This window comes from Eretmochelys imbricata, chromosome 6 (assembly GCF_965152235.1).
Source record: "Eretmochelys imbricata isolate rEreImb1 chromosome 6, rEreImb1.hap1, whole genome shotgun sequence".
Classification (NCBI taxonomy): Eukaryota; Metazoa; Chordata; order Testudines; family Cheloniidae; genus Eretmochelys; species Eretmochelys imbricata.
The window spans coordinates 66,399,377-66,419,079 of record NC_135577.1 but is presented as its reverse complement, the minus strand read 5'-3'; the positions used below and the strand labels follow the sequence as shown (position 1 = coordinate 66,419,079).

The window sequence follows — 19,703 nt, the reverse complement described above, 5'->3', positions numbered from 1 at the left end:
GAACACGATTAATCTTCTCTTGGATAAATTAAATAGACTAAGCTTCTTAAGTTTCTCACTTACTGCTTGTTTATGTGAAACAGGATAACAACTGGGTACTGTTATTTTCACAAGCATTTACAGTGGATTTACTCTAGGTATCCAAAGAATGTGATGATAAAATTAAGTCAATAAAGCAAGTCTCCAGTGTTACTAGAAGCAACTCATTCTTCATTTAAAAAAACCCACCAGCTTTCCTTAGTTTTTAGTTTCTGTGTGTGGGCTGGATTGCCCAAAGCTCTTGTTTATCCAAAAATACTGAGTTAACATCTTTTGGCCACTATCACCCTTTTTCATTTGAGCCTTTATACACACACCAGGTATTACTAGGTTTATTTAGGTGCATATTAAATTGTGAACATGAGTTACAGAACACCATCAGTTATCCTTCACTGCTCTATCATTTTGGGAGTTCTGGCCTTCCTAATTGTATCTCTTTTTTGATAGCTTATATTGTCAAGACAAAGGTAATACTTTTTCCTCATGGCTGTGCATTTTTAATGGGATGTATAGATAAAGATGCAGTGTTGTTTCAATACTGATAGTCAATGAGGCAACGAACTCAGCATTTTATATTCAAAGTGGAAATGCATTCTAAAGGTAGATGCAATTGGTCCTCTGAATGTAAAATTTTGACTCAAACACCCATTAGCATTAACTCAATCCTTAAGGAGTTATTTTTCACTGTGTTAAATACATATACCTAAAATTCTTGAAGTCAAGTGAAAGTCAATGGGACTTGAATGCCTCACTCTCTGGAAGTCCAAGCCCTGGACTGCAGAGTATATAGTGCTAACAAATTCCAACTAACTCAACACCAAACTAGTACATACTCTATTGGCCAGGATTCAGTTTATGTCTGGGTTGAGTTTTACAAAAAGCAAGCCTACTTACCACTGAATTTCTAAGTTTTTCAGGTAAAGGATCTTTGACTTCAGACAGAGGATCCTCTGGGTTTTTGTCTTCAGAATTAGGAAAAAATTTTGATTGTACTAAAGAGCTAAAAAGATGCAAAGCAAGAATTCACTGTGATAAATACATTGCTTTGGGTGGGTTTAGAAGAGGTAACAAAATCAGAGGCCTATTACAAATCAATAGAACATAAGCAGTCCCAATCTGCTATCTTTTGTGGCTCAATTTACTTAAAGGAGTTTAGAAATCTCAATTGGTATATAAAGGTAAGCCTATCTGTTTGCCGCATCTCTCTTTTACGGAAAGAAAAAGCTCAATAAAATCTGTTCAGATTTTCCACCCCCCAAGTAGTCTCTGTTGGTCCAAATACAAAATAGGCAACCAAGGACTCTAGTACTAACTAAAGCTCTAACAGACCAACCCACACTCCTTTAATTTGTAGGGCCATACTGACCAAGTAGCCAAACTCTTAGTAGATGCTACTAGTAATAAAGCTTGATATAGCCACATCTGGAAGCTTTCCAAAGTATTTTTATGGCCTCTTTACCAGTATCTAAGTGGCTCACCACTTTTCCTGTATTTATTCTTGCAACACCTCTGTAAGGTAGGTAAGTACAATTATCCCTATTGCATACATAGGGAACTCAGACAGAGATTAATTGATTTGCCCAATGTCACAAAGGAAGTTGTGGCAGCATAAGGAACTGTACCTGGGTTTTGAGAGTTCCCAGCCAGCAGCCTAACTACCAGACCACCATTCGTCCCTCCCTTTTGTTTTCCACAGGGTTGGGCCAACATCAGTTTCAGTGATACTACTGGGTTTCTATTAATGGTCAAAATGGATCTCCTTTGAGAGTTGCCTTGAGGACAGATGTACAGTCAGTAACTTACAAAAGTACAGAAGGGTCACTACTTTGTCTGCTGAGATGATAGGATATCGCTACTAACAAGCCACAGAATATCGAGAAGAGGACTGGAATATGCTGGCCATCCCAAGAATCCTGGGGACAGAAGAATTAAATTTTAACAGAAAGACAAGAATATATAAAATCAATATCACAAATCAGAAAACTTAAAAAAAGTAATAAGAAAGAGGAAAGATGAAAAAAGTCATATGCTTTTAAAAACAAAGGTATTTTGTTAAAATGTTAACTTATACTTTTTGTAAGTTAAAGCCTTTAATCAGTTTGAACTTTCTCCTGTTCAGGTCAATGGAAAACTCCTATTAACCTTAATGATCATGTCCTAAGAGTGCTACAGTCTGATCAAGCATAAAGTTAGAATGCCCATGTTAATACACTTCATTTGTATAATTAGTGCTTATTTAATAAATCTCTACATATTCGCTTCTAATTTGCCTATAACCATGTTATGCAAGTGGCGAATACCATACGAATACTATAATAAACTGTTTTCAACTTTCCCTTGCGGTACTTATTGACACGCCGGGACTGGGTCTTCTTGGAGTCGGGTTGCTTGGGAATGCAGCCCAAAACTGGTGGTAAACTCCATCTCAGGCTGTAATAAATTGGTGTGCCTGTTTACTATGCTGCATCACTTGGGTTCAAAAGTAATTCACAAGGAATCCTCATTTTGGTTTTAGAAGACTACAATAGTTTTATTATTTGCTGTTTATTTTACAAGTACCACACAGCCATACTTAATTTACCCATGTAATTAAATGTTCAACAGTTTTAATGTACTGTACATACCATTTATCACACACCCCATGATCATAATCCTTAAAAAATTATTTAAATTGCAGTTCCATTCTGAAAATTGACTATGTAAAAAACTGTCACCCTCTTACTCAATAGAACTAATCCTTTTGTAATGTCTACTGACTTTAGATGAAAAAATATTTACTCTTACTCCTACTATGCTGGATCTGCAGGGATCAGATTGATTTAACAACGTTTTGTTCTATCTTGTATATCAACTGATTTGTTTACTACGATCTAATCAGTTACACTCCTGCAAAGATACTGAAAACTATTGCGGATCTATAGGTTCACCGAAGGCACAAATTGGCTAGTAAATCTTTCCATCATCACAAGTAATAAAAGAAGCAAGGTTGACTCTCAAAGCCCAGGTTGATCCTGCAGGACCTACACAGTTAGAAAAAGTCATTTTACTTGTAAACTGAGCACATTTGACCTAGAAATCATGACACTACACACAAACATGGAAGTCAGTGTCATTTTTTGTTGCTTTTCAGAGTAAAACTGTACCTTGAGCAAGTATACATTTTTCTTTGTTCCCTTGTGCTTGTCAGCTGCCTCTCAATCCCTCTCCCATAAACAGATATTCACCACTTCAGCAGAGCAAACTATTCCCTGCTTTCTTTTCAAAATTAGCATTACTGTAAAAATGTTTTATTTCTAATTTGCATCATTGGGAGTGAGTTTTCAAATTCAACCTTTTGGATGAATCAGGAAAAACATGAATGCATGAAAACAATGCAAGAAGTTGACCAGTTCCTATGTGCCCCTCACAAGAACCAGCGCAGAAAATAAATTTAAGGGAGATGGGGAGAGCTTCGCTGAACACAAGTGCGTATTAGATAGTTACATGATCTTATGAAATTAAACATATGGCAAAGTAAGTGTAAAACGTTACCAAATCAGAATGGTAACACTTTACACAAACTTTTCACAAATGTAAATAAGTAGACAAAAGTGAAAGGCACTGGAGAATCAAATCCTAAATATTTATTTATATACTATCAATGTACTGCTTACCTTTAGGGCGCCATAACACAATCCATACAATAATGCTACTGCCACAATACTACAGATGAAACTGTAAAGAGCTGCAAGCAGGCTTGTAGTGGCTGGAAGTAAAAGTGGGGTGGGGAAAAGGATCAGCTGCACAAACTTGAAAACGTAAGACTTTTTAAAGTGGACTGAACAAAAAACTACAAAAATTGCAACAATTTTTTGCTTCAATACCTGCTCAGATGTTAGAAAAATTCTACCAATTCCTACGTCACAAATACCATCTCTCTCTCTCCTCTACAAGTTATTTTTCTAACTGAGCATGATTTACATGTTTTTTTTTTTTTACCATTTGTTCAACAGCACTGCCTTGGGAATAGTCAACTATTGCTGCAACAAAAGCAGTAGATGAAAGCTGACACTATGTTAGACCTATGTGATCAATCTTCTCAATTCTCAGCAATAAACCAGAGAATATTTTCCCTTTTATAAACAAAATATAAATTTATAAGCTGGAGGCAATTTGACACTCGATACTCTTATGGAAGGTTAAATTCGGAGCCCCGCATAGTTGATAGCACTATTAACTTATATAATCTGTTCTCATTTTGGTTTTTGTTGATGAATATTTCTTGCAAAAAATGTTTTTGAAACACATCACTGAAAAGTTAAAGTGAGCAGCTAGTAATGAACACATGTCTTGGGATAAGGAGATTACGTAACACAATAGGTGAGCTTGGTAATGAAGTGATGAGAGATGTTTTCAAATCTTAGTGAAAGTGCAAGTCAACACTGCATCAGGAGCACTGCATGACTGAAAGTGACTGCTCAGAAATCTGAGAATCACAGAATCATAAAAGGATGCTGCAGGAAAGGTATTAATTTAAATGTATACCTAATATTTAAACTGTGCCCATGAACCCTCACAGATACAGGTACACTGAAGATGTTTGCATCCTCACCACAACTAAAATTAGTCAAAGAAACGTATTGGGCTCAGTGCTGCTCTTTTGTATTCCCTGGCCCTGAGGAGTGTACAGTATGCATAACTTATCTGAGATGAAAATAAAAGAGCTCTTAGCAGTGCTCAACAGTTACATCGCTAGCTAATTAAGCCGCTATGTTGATGGATTTAAAACCAAGTTTGGCCCTGGTCAGATTGGAGAGAGGCTGTGGATAAGAGTAGGGAAACTTTAGGATGGATAAGTGAGGGAGAAGCAGTAAGCAATCCTTAAGTAATGTAGAGAACAACAAGGAGATGGGAAGGGAATAGGGAGTTCTCAATACAGTTACACTTTCACCTGCCTTGAAGTGCGAACTGCAAGCGCTTTGATAAACGGGTTATAAAGATGTCACAGTTCTACATATCTTGGGCATTCATGATCTGCCTTTTTAACATCGTATCTAGATACCAAATACAACAATTGAAGGAATATTTTTCTGTGACTGGACCATTTTTCTGCCCCCCACCCAAGTACAAGTCTCTTACTGGATTTACATTTGATAGGTTTTTAAAAGGGAAGTGAAGAGTTTTCTCCTTTTCTGCACTGCCCCAGAATTGAATTTTCTACCAGTAAGTTATTTTGCAACTTTTTGAAACAATAAGCTCTGACAATAAGCTCTCTTACTGTAAAAGCACACTTGAGGGACTATTTTACTTATACTTACACTGTGAAAGGAATTGCTCTTTGTTACAGAACTGTGCTACGTAAATGAGTATCGGTTCTTTTCACTGACTTCAGTGGGTTCTGTATTTTAAGCCCAGACCTAGAAATCATGTTACTAAATAGACTTTTAAATTACATTATTAATTTGATTTGAAAAATGGTAGCAGCTGCCTGGTCTATTTAATACTTCCCTCTATCTTTGACATAAAAGCTGCACTCACCATTGCCACCAAAGACATGAATATCCAGCTGTTCACAGAGGTACATCACAAATGTATTCACCTGAGGCAGAAGACCAATGAAGAATACTATAGGGAAACACAGCGTAAATACTACGGAAAAGAAAGGTGAAAAAAGTGAGTATGGAAAATCTGATATATTGCAATACTCTTCATAGTTTCTTTAAGCTCTGTGATATAGTCAAACAAGATGCAATCCAACATTGCTATGGCTATACTATAGGGACCTTCTAACAGTTTCCAATTGTATTAGACTTCACTTTAACATCCACCTCCAACTTAGATTAGTCACAACTTTCCAACATTCAGAGGGATAAGTACATCTTTGCTGACTCCCAATTTAATCACCAGTGAAATCTGTGTGAGCCAGTCTAACATGACTGGACTTTTATATCACAACCTTTTCATTTTCACATAGTAAAGATCAAGGAAGAGGGTCTTCAGGTATAAAGTCTTGTAAATTTGTCACTCACAAGAATGAAGGCTCTTATGCCTCTCATCAGATCACTTGAACTCCAGGGGGGAAATTCTGGCCCCATTTAACTCAACAGGGCCAAAATTTCACCCTTGCTTTTATTGTGCTACCATAGGTTTGTTTAACCATCAGAAGAACCTCACTGCAACTGATAAATAAGTTTACAAATCGAAGAAGAGAGGACGTTTGTTTCTTTAATTCTAGCTTCCCTCCATCCCTGTCTCCTCCACTCCGCCCCCCAAGATGGAGGGCAACCATTCGATTGGACATTACACATAGGTTATATATGCTTTTCCACCAAAATAGAGACATCTTAAGCTCCTTCTCTCTCATCTTAGTTCAGACTACCTGTATCGAACTGTTGTAGCACTGTTCTCTGACAGACATTTGGAGTGGATTTAGACTATCTATGAACCAGGTCCACATGTCCCACTTGGTGGCCAAATGATAACAGATGTCTTAGTTGAGCTCTCATTAGTCTAATGCCAGCACATGGCAATGATGCCAATCAACTCTGAGGTTTGTCTTGCCCTGCGTCTGTGTTCTCTGGCAGACAGGTTTTACTTCTCCAGGAGCGAACAAATTCTGGTTCAGATCTGTGCTCTTTGCTTCTCCTTAGCGGTTTAAGTTTGCCACCAATGTACAGTTCTTTGTGGAATGCAAAACATTTTGTGAAACAGTGCCCTCAGTGTTACTAGCTGCTTTGAAAGCACTTTATCTGAAATAAATTACTGTTAATTGTTCAGAAAGAAGAAGAATTTAGGGGTGATGCACTGATCACTGGGTTTTATGAGCACAGTTATCAACACAAGTACAAATTGCATGGATTGAGACAAGCCTACCTGAGCAGAATACTGGAAGGAAAGGATTAAGAAGGGGGGGTGGGGGGAGAGTTAAAGTACATTGAAAGCTATCTCAAAGACGGACAGAGCCTAAAGAAAATACCATTGCCAATCATGTTGACCAATACTGTCTCATTGTTTACTTGTACTCCCCAGTCTGTCCATAGCCATCTGCTGCCTCTTGTCTTATAGAGTGTAAGCTCCTCAGGGCAGGGATTGTATTTTGTTCCACATTTGTACAGTGTTTAGCACAATAGGGTCCTGTTACATGACTAGGGCTCCTACACCCTACAGTAATACAAATACAAATTATAAACACACTCCCACCAACAGTGATACTTATTTTAAATTCCTAGCTGTTTGAGAGAGGAAAATTTTCACACTCTAAAGCTCTGTTATGGACACCAGAAAGCCTAAAGCTGCTCTCTCAAATGAAAGGAGAGTGAACTGGGGTCAGAATGTAGTGCTGCAATAGTCTGACACAGAGATCTGGACCTGAGATTTAGATGATAAAAGCCTAAAATGCCTCCACTGTAGTGGAATAGCCAACTCTAACCCATGGTTAATATAATATCCTGGTTATTGGATGTTCATGTACAAAAAAATAACTCACCTATAACTAAGTCCCTGGCAGACAACAGCAGCAACGGGTTGGTGAAAACCATTCCATACAACCTGAACCTTGTTGTAGATGTATTTCTGCTACCATAATCCAACAACCATATAAGAGCGCAACACAAACAGAAATAAACAGGCCGACTATAGGCTATGATACGATTATGACCCTGAAAATTATAGAAGATTTGTTTCATTACTGAACAGAAATGTGCTCTTCACATTTATAATAATAAATTCACATAACCACAAATTTTAATTTTTGTCCATCCTTTTCTCCAAAAGCCCTCTCCCATAGTTTGTCAATATCTCTCAAAGAATATTTTATGACATCAAGGAGTTTTTTTAATCTGTCTTATATTGGTGTAAAGACAAGGACACTTATGGCTCTAATGTTCAATGCCTTTCTAGATGAACAGATTTTCCTTTATTCTCCATCAGGTTTTTAAACAACGTTCCTTACTGAGATATTAAAAACAACAGGACTATACTCCAAGTGTTCTTGTAAACAAAACTGAAAAAATGTGTTTGTTTTTATTAGATGTAAACCTCAAACTAAGAAACATTTTGTATTTATTGGTCAGATTTTGCTACTGCTAAAAAGCCACACTGTTAGATATGTAATAAAAAATACAGTAACTACAACCTACAATACTATACATAGCTTCCTTAAGAGGACTGATACAGTTTCTCACCTCTGGCTTAGGTCACAAGTAAAATAAACTTCTGTCACACCAATCTAATACATGCATAATAAAATTTCCCACTGAGTCTTCCACAGTAACAATCTGAACTCTTTCCATTTTCAAAAGTGCTTTATAACTAGTCCTCATAATACACCTGAGAGTTAAATAGTCACGATTTTAGAGATTGAAAAACTACAGCAAAGAGGTTGTGACTTGCCCAACCCACAGAAAGCCATAATTGGAATTAAATACTCAAATTCCCAATCCTGTACAACAATAGAAGTCTCTCATCCCAAAGATGGCACTTCTCCCCAAATGCAGAGGACTCAGGCAAAGAGAGTTAATCCTCAATGGTGGAAGTGCTGCACCCACTATGGCACTGAAATGGCATACGCATTGACTTACATGTCGAGGGGAAGAAGAATCTGGTTGAACACTCTGAAAGTAAAATGGAAAGAGAGGAACATTATTTTGGGGCCTGCTATCTTTAGAGCAGTATTTCAGGTGGTAACCCTGAATCAACGTAAGAGTCCAGGATTATTATACAGATAAGATTCCAGGAGTGTCACTCCATCTGTGTATCATTGTGAAACCTAGAATGTCTGTTGAACCAAAAAGAAAAGGAGTACTTGTGGCACCTTAGAGACTAACCAATTTATTTGAGCATGAGCTTTCGTGAGCTACAGCTCACTTCATCGGATGCATACCGTGGAAACTGCAGCAGACATTATATACACACACAGAGATCATGAAACAATACCTCCTCCCACCCCGCTGTCCTGCTGGTAATAGCTTATCTAAAGTGATCATCAAGTTGGGCCATTTCCAGCACAATAGCCCATCCAAAGTGACAACTCTCTTCACAATGTGCATGATAATCAAGGTGGGCCATTTCCAGCACAGATCCAGGTTTTCTCACCCCCCCATCCCCATACACACACAAACTCACTCTCCTGCTGGTAATAGCTCATCGCGAGTGGTCACTTTGGATGAGCTATTACCAGCAGGAGAGTGAGTTTGTGTGTGTATGGGGATGGGGGGGTGAGAAAACCTGGATTTGTGCTGGAAATGGCCCACCTTGATTATCATGCACATTGTAGGGAGAGTGGTCACTTTGGATGAGCTATTACCAGCAGGAGAGTGAGTCTGTGTGTGTGGTTTTCGGAGGGGGGTGAGAAAACCTGGATTTGTGCTGGAAATGGCCCACCTTGATTATCATGCACATTGTGAAGAGAGTTGTCACTTTGGATGGGCTATTGTGCTGGAAATGGCCCAACTTGATGATCACTTTAGATAAGCTATTACCAGCAGGACAGCGGGGTGGGAGGAGGTATTGTTTCATGATCTCTGTATGTATATAATATCTGCTGCAGTTTCCATGGTATGCATCCGATGAAGTGAGCTGTAGCTCACGAAAGCTCATGCTCAAATAAATTGGTTAGTCTCTAAGGTGCCACAAGTACTCCTTTTCTTTTTGCGAATACAGACTAACACGGCTGTTACTCTGAAACCTGTTGAACCAAAGTAAAGCAATGGAAACAGTTTCAAGCATGGTTGAGAGCTCTTTTGGTTCAGAATATCACCAGCTGCAATCATTCTGGGTTTCACGGTCTGTTACAATCCAGTTTTTAAGTTCTCGGCCATTTTAACTTTATGAACAACATCTGAGAGATAGCAAGGCACATGTCTATGCCATGCCAAGAGTCCTCAACTACTGTGATAGAGGAAACCCCAACCATTACCCTGACTCTACAGCAAATCTGCATGCAACAATTTCATTGGTTGTATGAGAGAGACTATATAGATCATAGAATATCAGGGTTGGAAGGGACCTCAGGAGGTCATCTAATCCAACCCCCTGCTCGAAACAGGACCAATCCCCAACTAAATCATCCCAGCCAGGGCTTTATCAAGCCTGACCTTGAAAACCTCTAAGGAAGAAGATTCCACCACCTCCCTAGGTAACCCATTCTAGCACTTCACCACCCTCCTAGTGAAAATTTTTTTTCGTAACATCCAACCTAAACCTCCCCCACTGCAACTTGAGACCATTACTCCTTGTTCTGTCATCTAGTACCACTGAGAACAGTCTAGATCCATCCTCTTTGGAACCCCCCTTCAGATAGTTGAAAGCAGCCATCAAATCCCCCCTCATTATTCTCTTCTGCAGACAAAACAATCCCAATTCCCTTGTAAGTCATGTGCTCCAGCCCCCAAGCATTTTTGTTACCCTCCGCTGGACTCATTCCAATTTTTCCACATCATTCTTGTAGCGTCGGTCCCAAAACTGGTCACAGTACTCCAGATGAGGCCTCACCAATGTCGAATAGAGAGGAACGATCTTGTCCCTTAATCTGCTGGCAATGCCCCTACTTTACAGCCCAAAATGCCGTTCGCCTTCTTGGCAACAAGGGCACAATGTTGACTCATCCAGCTTCTCATCCACTGTAATCCCTAGGTCCTTTTCTGCAGAACTGCAGCCTAGCCATTCGGTCCCTTGTCTGTAGCAGTGCATGGGATTCTTCTGTCCTAAGTGTTGTCCTTGTTGAACCTCATCAGATTTCTTTTGGCCCAATCCTCTAATTTGTCTAGGGCCCTCCATATCCTATCCCTACCCTTCAGCGTATCTACCACTCCTTCCAGTTTAGTGTCATCTGCAAACTTGCTGAGGGTGCAGTCCACGCCATCCTCCAGATCATTAATGAAGATATTGAACAAAACCGGCCCAAGGACCGACCCTTGGGGCACTCCACTTGATACCGGCTGCCAACTAGACATGGAGCCATTGATCACTACCCGTTGATCCCGACAATCTAGCCAGCTTTCTATCAACCTTACAGTCCATACCTCTTTAACTTGCTGGCAAGAACACTGTGGGAGACTGTGTCAAAAGCTTTGCTAAAGTCAAGGAACAACACATCCACCGCTTTCCCCTCATCCACAAAGCCAGTTATCTCATCATAGAAGGCAATTAGGTTAGTTAGGCATGACTTGCCCTTGGTGAATCCATGCTGACTGTTCCTGATCACTTTCCTCTAAGTGCTTCAAAATTGATTCCTTGAGGACCTGCTCCATGATTTTTCCAGGGACTGAGGTGAGGCTGACTGTCCTGTAGTTCCCCAGATCCTCCTCCTTCTCTTTTAAAGATGGGCACTACATTAGCTTTCTTCCAGTCTTCCGGAACCTCCCCCGATTGCCATGAGTTTTCAAAGATAATGGCCAATGGCTCTGCAATCACATCCACCAACTCCTTTAGCAACCTTGGATGCAGTGCTATGGACTTGTGCTTGTCCAGCTTTTCTAAATAGTCCCAAACCCCTTTTCTCCAGAGAGGGCTGGTCACCTCCTCTCCATGCTGTGCTGCCCAGTGCAGCAGTCTGGGAGCTGACGGTGTTCGCGAAGACAGAGGCAAAAAAAGCAATGAGTACATGAGCTTTTTCCACATCCTCTGTCACTAGGTTGCCTCCCTCATTCAGTAAGGGGCCCACGCTTTCCTTGGCTTTCTTCTTGTTGCTAACAAACCTAAAGAAACCCTTTTTGTTACTCTTAACATCTCTTGCTAGCTGCAACTCCAAGTATGATTTGGCCTTCCTGATTTCACTCCTGCACGCCTGAGGAATATTTTTATACTCCTCCCTGGTCATTTGCCCAATCTTCCACTTCTTGTAAGCTTCTTTTTTGTGTGTAAGATCAGCAAGGATTTCACTGTTAAGCCAAGCTGGTCGCCTGCCATATTTACTATTCTTTCTACACATTGGGATGGTTTGTTCCTGCAACCTCAATAAGGATTCTTTAAAATACAGCCAGCTCTCCTGGACTCCTTTCCCCCTCATGTTATTCTCCCAGGGGACCTTGTCCATCAGTTCCCTGAAGGAGTCAAAGTCTGCTTTTCTGAAGCCCAGGGTCCGTATTCTGCTGCTCTCCTTTGTTCATTTTGTCAGGATCCTGAACTCTACCATCTTATGGTCAATGCCTCCCAGGTTCCCATCCACTTTTGCTTCCCCTACTAATTCTTCCCAGTTTGTGAACAGCAGTCAAGAAGAGCTCTGGGTTACTTGGCCCAAGTGCTACATCTGAGACATAGCATGTGGCTTTCAGCTACTAGAAATCTGTAACCTTTGTAAATATTCACTAGATACCTTATGAAATTTAAAACCCATGCTGGGGACCTGACAGAAATTCCAACACTAACTAATCTGACACTGAGTAACATTTTACTTTGGAAATTTAACTTTGACAAGCTTCTTCTCTGCGCGTATTTTCAGTAAGCACTAGAGTGCAAAAACAGTTAACTTCTTACAGCAAGCAGTTTTTGACTCATGAGTAGACAGTTAAATAGAGATTGGGAATCTGGAAGATTAATTTTTACTAGTCTCATATCACAACATGGATTATCTTTAAGTTTTATAGAAGAAATTCTCATGCTAGAGGAGATCCAAATTACTTCTGACCCATTCTTCTTTTCTCAAACTCCCTTTCCTTCTCAGAATGTAAGCAATCTTTTAATCAACTGTATTTTGAAATGACCTTCTTGGCAATTTGACATCTGGTGAAATGCCAGGATATAAAGTAGAAAAAGGAATATCTACATGTATTTTTGGAGGGAAATCCTTTTATTTAAATAATAAATTACAATAAAAAAAGAGTCCATTCAATGTTCTGACCTTCCTTGCCAATCTTTTAAAAATACACCGACAGACTCATCAGATCAAATCAACAAATAAAACAACGGACATCTCCACATAATCCCCAAACCACCAATACCCAACTCTACCGACACTCATACCTTGAACAGGCCAGGGAGAAAGGATGGGCCCTTGCCATGTGTCTACACGGCTAACACACTCAGGCCATACCAGATCAGAAGGAAGCAAATTCCAAAGGTCCAGGGCCCTAACAGAACACATTACCAATCACTCCCTTTTTTATAGCAATGGGGTTTCAATTCAGTTGTTTCCCCTGATTATACCTGTGGTAGTATGTCATGGGCAGAGAGGTTTAGGTTTTTATTGTTCCTTTTTTAACAAATATACACAAGACTACTCCAGTGACCTTGTGTGGCCTTATTCCAAACTTTAGCAGAAGCCAAAATTTTTGTTTTACAAACTTTTATACAGTTCTCTTTCCAAAGTTCTTGGTAGCCTAAGTACTCAACCTTCACAGACACCTTTGAACAAGAAAGTTTGTTGCACAAGTCCTCAGTTTATTTCTATTGTTCAAAACTGTAATTAAAAATGAAGATAAAAAAACTAAGGTACCTTGAGTAGTGAGTACTGACAACTGGCTATTACCAGGCAAAACTGGAAGATCCAGATATCCTTGAAAAAGCCCTCTATAAGGAGTACAGAACCCAGGAAAGCAACTAAAATAGCTAGGATGACAGCTAGCACATTTTCAAGGATCTCACGATTCCTGTAGGGGCGAAAAAAAAAAAAAGAGTAATATAAAAAAGCTGGATAGGTTTAGAAGAGATTAGCAGAGAACAGCTAGCACAAAGCCTAGCAAATAAGCTATGCTGCTGGTAGCAAAATGGGCCTGAACTCTTGCATAGTACATATTAGCAAACTGTAATACATGTCTGTTAGCAAAGCTTAGGCAGAAACTACCATGAGTTCAGTGATTGAGATAAATGGGAATGGAGGCAGGAGCAGGGAGGGGGGTGATAACTGCCATCCCAGCAGCCTTTTGATGTACGCATGGTGCCTTTTGAAGCATATTTACAATTGACAAAAGGAGGTGTACAACACAAATTTTCATAAGGGGCTGGAGGGAGAGCTTGGCCTCACCCAGAAGCAGCAGCTCCTGTCCCACACGACTGGGCACCTTGCGCTTTGCTAAGTACACCACGTTGCAATGCCACTCACTCAAATTTGGCCCAGCTAAACCTAAATGGCACTCCGACCCTGTGTATGAGGTTGCAACACCCAGGATGAAGAACGAGGCCTAGACCCCGTGGCCCAGGGCCGCCACTGCTGGGTAAGTGCAGGGCTGGCTTGCTCTCCAGCCCACCACTAAATGACCCATTACCCATTCCCTTCCCTCCTCCACCCCCCATTTACCACCCACTGCATGTGTTCAATGAAGGTTGAAGACACTCAGCATCTTGAAAAATTGGGCCTTTAAGAAGCAGCTTTGATGACCTCAGAAAGTAGTTAAATGCTCAGCTAGATGAAGAATGGTAGCCTCTAACATGGGCCTGTCTCAGAGTTCCATAAAGGATGCTCAAGAGCCTATCATCACATTAGGGAAGGCAAGAAAAAAATACTTTAGCCATCTTATTTATATGCAACAGGGTTATTTATTTAACAGGAGTGTGTAATGCAACAGTTGAAATTACTCTCGCACTCAGTGGCACTAAGCCACTCAATTCAGACTAAGCAAACTACAGTGTAGTGGTGACTAGCAGAAATAATAGGTGTTTACAGAGTTATTGCACAGACAATCGTACTGAGGAAAATTTAAAATTACTGTTTAAACCTCAATACACTGAACATGGCCAAAAGGAATTCGTGCTCACTTCAACAGGTGACACCAAATAACAAGATTTAGCTGTTTCTGCCTATAAAATGACACTCTGGGATTGCGGTCACCTCTTGAATCATACTTGCATTATCTCAGTTTGTAACCATCATTTGGAGTGGTTTCGAAGCTAACGTCTTGCACCAAGCCAATTATCTGGCTTTACAGCCAAGTGTGCAACAGCAGTCCTTCTCTTTCTGTTTTTAAATAGTTCCTAGAGAAGTCAATAACTTGTTTCCACACAAGGTATCTTATACTTGAATCAACAATTTGGAATTTATACTAATGGGGGTTAGAGGAGAAAACAGAGGTTAGCTTTCATAATATTAGTGCAATTAAATTTGTTCGATTTCTTTTTTCAGTGCTCGATAAATTTATATGGCGTGCCCAGGATACATCCATTTGTACTATGTGGTATATTATTCACAATTTAGTTATAATTCTAAATCTTTGCTCCTTTGAGCTGTAATCTGGTAGTACATGAGGATCTCACCTATCAAATAAAGCCAAGAGAGTTAGCCTATCAAAATTAATACCAATCCACAGCTTGGGTAGGATCCAAAAGCGATAGTATTGTTTAACTTTCTGGGCTGCTTCCTCTTGTGATTGCATACGGTCCTGAAGGTCAGGGCTTAGGTCAATGTCTTGGTGCTCCAGCAGATCTGTATCTATAGTTAACAGCCTGTTCAACCTGATCTGAGGAAGAGAAAGCTAAAAGAAAATAAGTATTAAGAGTACTTTCAAGTTATAATTACACTTTCTACTAACTACATCTTTGAAGATTAAGAAGTTTTGGTTTTGAAATACTATTTACTAGTTACCACTTATTTTCTCTGTCCATAGACAGACATGTGAGTGGCACTCTTATTTTTGCAGCATGCAAGTGTCTGCTAAATTAATTATTCTATTTAGAGTGGAAACTCTAAATCTGAAGAGAGGTGAACTAATGAGGCAAGCAAAAGTAATACTTGCCACAGATAGAGACTAATTCTGATTTTAGATAAGTGGCTATATATTGACATCTCATGTAGTCAGCTATGCTGCATGCAAACCCATGCTCAACTCGGTAGTTGATTTTGTGAGGCAAAGCAACATACTCGTGTTTCAATGATCAGACTTATGCCCAGAGTATTTAATATACACTTAAGTTTTAAACAATAAGGTTTGCTCTCACTAGCAAAGCATTATTCATGATTGGCCATGCTTTCCTCTCTCTTCCTTCCCCTGCCATTTAATGTTAGGATTCTTCCCCGAAACCTCAGTAACACCAAAGAACACACAAAACTATTGATACCTCAGGATACATGACTGAAGAGTGAGAAACAGTGTTACAAAAGTATGTAGTAGAAACCTTAATGCCCAACCAAGTGTGTAAATACTGTGAAAAGGCCAAGCGACATTTTAAAGAGGTCCCATTTACTCTTTACGTATAATGCTGTAGAGGTTGGAAAAATTATTTTAATATGGAGTTGTAGCTGGCATTTAATTGAAGCTCTTTTTTTTTTTTAAAAATTAGACCGAGACATTGTCAATTTGAACAAAAAAAAATTACATCTGCCCAAAAATTGTGTACCTATATAATTACATCTAAGATTATTGTAAACAAAATAAATAGGTTCTACTTTTCATTTTGGTTACTTTGTACATTCAACAGCTATGTGTGTATAGTCAGTTTCAGAGTTCTCCTATAGTGTCCTTTTTTTTTTTTTAAAGAGGAATTTTCAGAATTCAGAACATATAATTTAAAATGGAGTCCTAGTAGAAACTTGAATTTTTTTTCATATTAGTTTTTTAAAAGTTGACAGGTGTCTTTTTAAAGCAATGTCACTACAAAAGATGTGTCACATCTTAATGATCCATTAAGCTAACTAGAGACTTAAAGTGTCAATTTGTATTCATAAGGTTTGAGTTTCTCTGAATTTCCTGAATTTGCACAGTTACTAGAAAGGGGAACAGAGGATGGGGCAGCATACACAGCTAGTACCCATCAACCAGTGGGAGCTCACCCTTGAAAGGAAGCTTCCACAGGAAGCCACGGTGTTTCCAAAATACATCAGGATTGAGCTGTGGAGATCACATAACCCCGGACAGGACCAGAAACAAGCTTATTACTGCTCTGCACTGTTCTGCACCAAAATTCCACACTCCCTCTATTTTTGGTTATTTAAGTGATTTAACAAGTTTCATCATTCAACCGTAAGTTGTGTGGATCATCAGAATGATGATTATTTGCGGATTGAATGGTATGGGAATGGTAGAACGCTGAAGGAAGTACACAGGTATGTTTGGAGTTGACAGTAATATCAGAGATGTGTGTGTCACAGGAACACTGAGAACTGCAGAATTTTTTGCACCGATACTGTATGTTCAGTGATTTTGTGTGGGCCTTTGGCTTTACTTAAGTGTCTCACTTCACATGTTCTAACCTTTGAGCATTAGATCCTGGTGGCAGGGTGTATACCTTTATAGGAAAGTCATGATTGGTTCTGGGGACTGCAGCATAGAAATTCACACCTCCTGTGTCCTACAGATCTTAGAGGTGCATAGGAATAGGGCTCTACCCGAGTACATGTATCAATCTTTAGGCCAGCTTTATGACATTTGTCAGAAGAACCCCTAATTCCAACATCTTTTATGATCAAATTATACAAATTAAAGATCATATTGTAGTCTTAGTTCAATTTTAAAAGGTGTAAATTACTCATATAGTTGTGCTTGTAGATGAATTTAGCTTTAGAATTTGCATGTATATATGTCTGAAGGCACTGCAATACTGAATATGAGCTTCTTTCCCAGTCAAAAAAGTTGCTTTTTTAAAAGCTGGTACAACAAGGTATGGTGGATCAGTGCTCTAAAAAATGTTCATGCAAATAGGCAAAAGGTTGCTTTATCATACAAACAATTAAAAAAAAAACTTACTAGATCATGTGGATAAAAGCGAACTGAGGTAGAACTTGATACATGAGAATCCGTGTCGCTACAGGAACAGAGAAAATACTTTAAATTAATATTATATTTGACTTCAACAAGCCACTCCAGTGTATTAAAACGCCTGAAGTTTTACTACCCCCCACAATGCAAGACCAAACTTTTAGCATAAGCACCTTCACTCATTTTTGTAATTTCTTAGACTTCACACTAACATATTTTAAACAAATAAGTGAGTTTTAAGATGCTTCTTACATGTAAACCAAGACGACGGACAACAAATCTTACCCATATACTGAATGGCAAAGAGCTCATATGTGACAGTATCTGCTACAACCACAATAATAAAGATGCTCTCTTCTTCCTCATTTCTGCCATCTAAATTATACCTTGCCACAGATCCCTGGATTGGCTAGCAGTTGTTGTCACAGAAGGAATCATCTCATTTCCTGTTGCCTGAGTGAACCCTTTTTTAAACTTGTTAGCCCTCAAAAGATGAGAACTAGACATCCCTTAATGAAAATCTGAGTATATCTCCTTTGGGCTCCCAAGGTAAGAGAATCTGGTGGATTTCTGCTCCTACCTCCTTCTCTCTCTCCCATTTCTCCTGCACTTCAACATTGTTGCTGATTGTTATATAGTTAGGGTAAAACTAAGCAACTTAAGAGTCTAACCTTCACTGAAAGTCACTTCTATAAAAACTAAAACACTTTTGAAAATGTAACATAGGCATTTTTTAAAATATTACCCTCAATCTCTAGTCAGAAGTTCAAACAAACAAAGTTATCTCGCCATTTGCACTCATTTTAGGCCAGATTGTTTTTAATGGATTCTGATATCAAACCCTTGCTTCTCACAGCAACGTTAAATTTATAGCAAGAACTTGGACAATTAATTTCACATAAATATAGTATGCAAGGATTATGTCAGAACTACACCAATTTTAAACACACTTCCTTTATTCCCTCTCCCTCAGATACAAGGTATCTTAATTTTGCATTTTATCAAAATTCAGAGGGTGTTTTAACAGAGTGAGCAGAAGTGTGGCTATCCAGATTTTTTTCTAGTTTGTGCCTGCTCCAACATCTGCTGTTTCTGACCATCGGACCGTGCTCCTCATGGTAAGAGTAAACGATGTGAAATAAGTTGTAGTCTTTAGTTTCAGATGAAGACTGAGTCATTCTGCAGGACTTTTTCAGTTAATTTTAAAGCCTACACCCAAAAGCCATAGACAAGTTTCGGTTTAGAGTGGAAAACACGGAAAAGCACTCGTGCAAAAAAGCCGGCTGAAAAAGTTGTACTGGCAGTGAGAAGAACTAACCAAAGGCCAATTTAGTTAAGGATTTTTGTGGATTTTTGGGTTTGCAGTTGACTGCAAGTTCAGGCCAATGAGATTCCACTGCTCTGGCAAGTGATGGCCAATATAGCTAGTTGTGCACTCCCTGCAGACTAATGGTAGGAAGGAAAAAACACAACACCTCCTGCACCCTCCCTTTGGATTTAATAGCATTCTGAACTGGACTGGGTCATTTATAATTGGGCCATAATGTTGTTGTTCCTCCAAGTGCCCAATTATTCATTACTCCACAAGCCTCACCTATCTGCACTTGTTCACCAGCCTCCATTACTTCAGTTCAGTGGGGCTGTCCTACCTTCGTAGGATGTAGAATCAGTTTTCGTTTTGCTTTTTGTAAAACTGCAAAATTCAGTAATTACTATAAGTACAGAATGAAGCTTCTAGTGTATGTGTTCCTGCACAGAGCCGCTGGCGCAAAAAAAAAAAAAAAAAAACCAGTGAAAGCAACTCTGGACAATTCACCCCATAAATCTATAGTCAGAAGACTTATTCGACACTATGCCAATGCATTCAGTGTATGGAGATTTTGGTGCAGCTAGGAGATAAGTGTTTGAAGTCTCCCAAAGCTAGACTAATTTTACCTCTCAAAATTACAATTACCCACAGAAATGAGAAAGTTGAAAGTTAATACCTCAATTAGATTGGGTCAGTTCATACTGCTCTTGGGTGCAAATCCCACTGCTTACTCTACAGCTGTGCAGAGCCCT

The 19,703-nt window shown here is 39.2% G+C and overlaps 1 protein-coding gene across 6 annotated transcripts in view; it reads right to left on the bottom strand.

Moving 5' to 3' along the window:
- The window catches only part of PCNX1 (pecanex 1), a 133,648-nt gene that overhangs the window by 43,098 nt on the left and 70,847 nt on the right, over positions 1–19,703 (bottom strand). For all 6 annotated transcript variants that reach the window (XM_077818744.1, XM_077818745.1, XM_077818747.1 and 3 more), the window contains 9 exons: positions 17,631–17,688; positions 15,205–15,422; positions 13,451–13,604; positions 8,598–8,630; positions 7,505–7,676; positions 5,557–5,667; positions 3,693–3,784; positions 1,843–1,952; positions 934–1,039 (listed from right to left, as the gene is read on the bottom strand). In XM_077818744.1, coding sequence (XP_077674870.1) covers positions 934–1,039; positions 1,843–1,952; positions 3,693–3,784; positions 5,557–5,667; positions 7,505–7,676; positions 8,598–8,630; positions 13,451–13,604; positions 15,205–15,422; positions 17,631–17,688 — 1,054 coding nt within the window. The remainder of the gene's footprint in view (positions 1–933; positions 1,040–1,842; positions 1,953–3,692; positions 3,785–5,556; positions 5,668–7,504; positions 7,677–8,597; positions 8,631–13,450; positions 13,605–15,204; positions 15,423–17,630; positions 17,689–19,703) is intronic.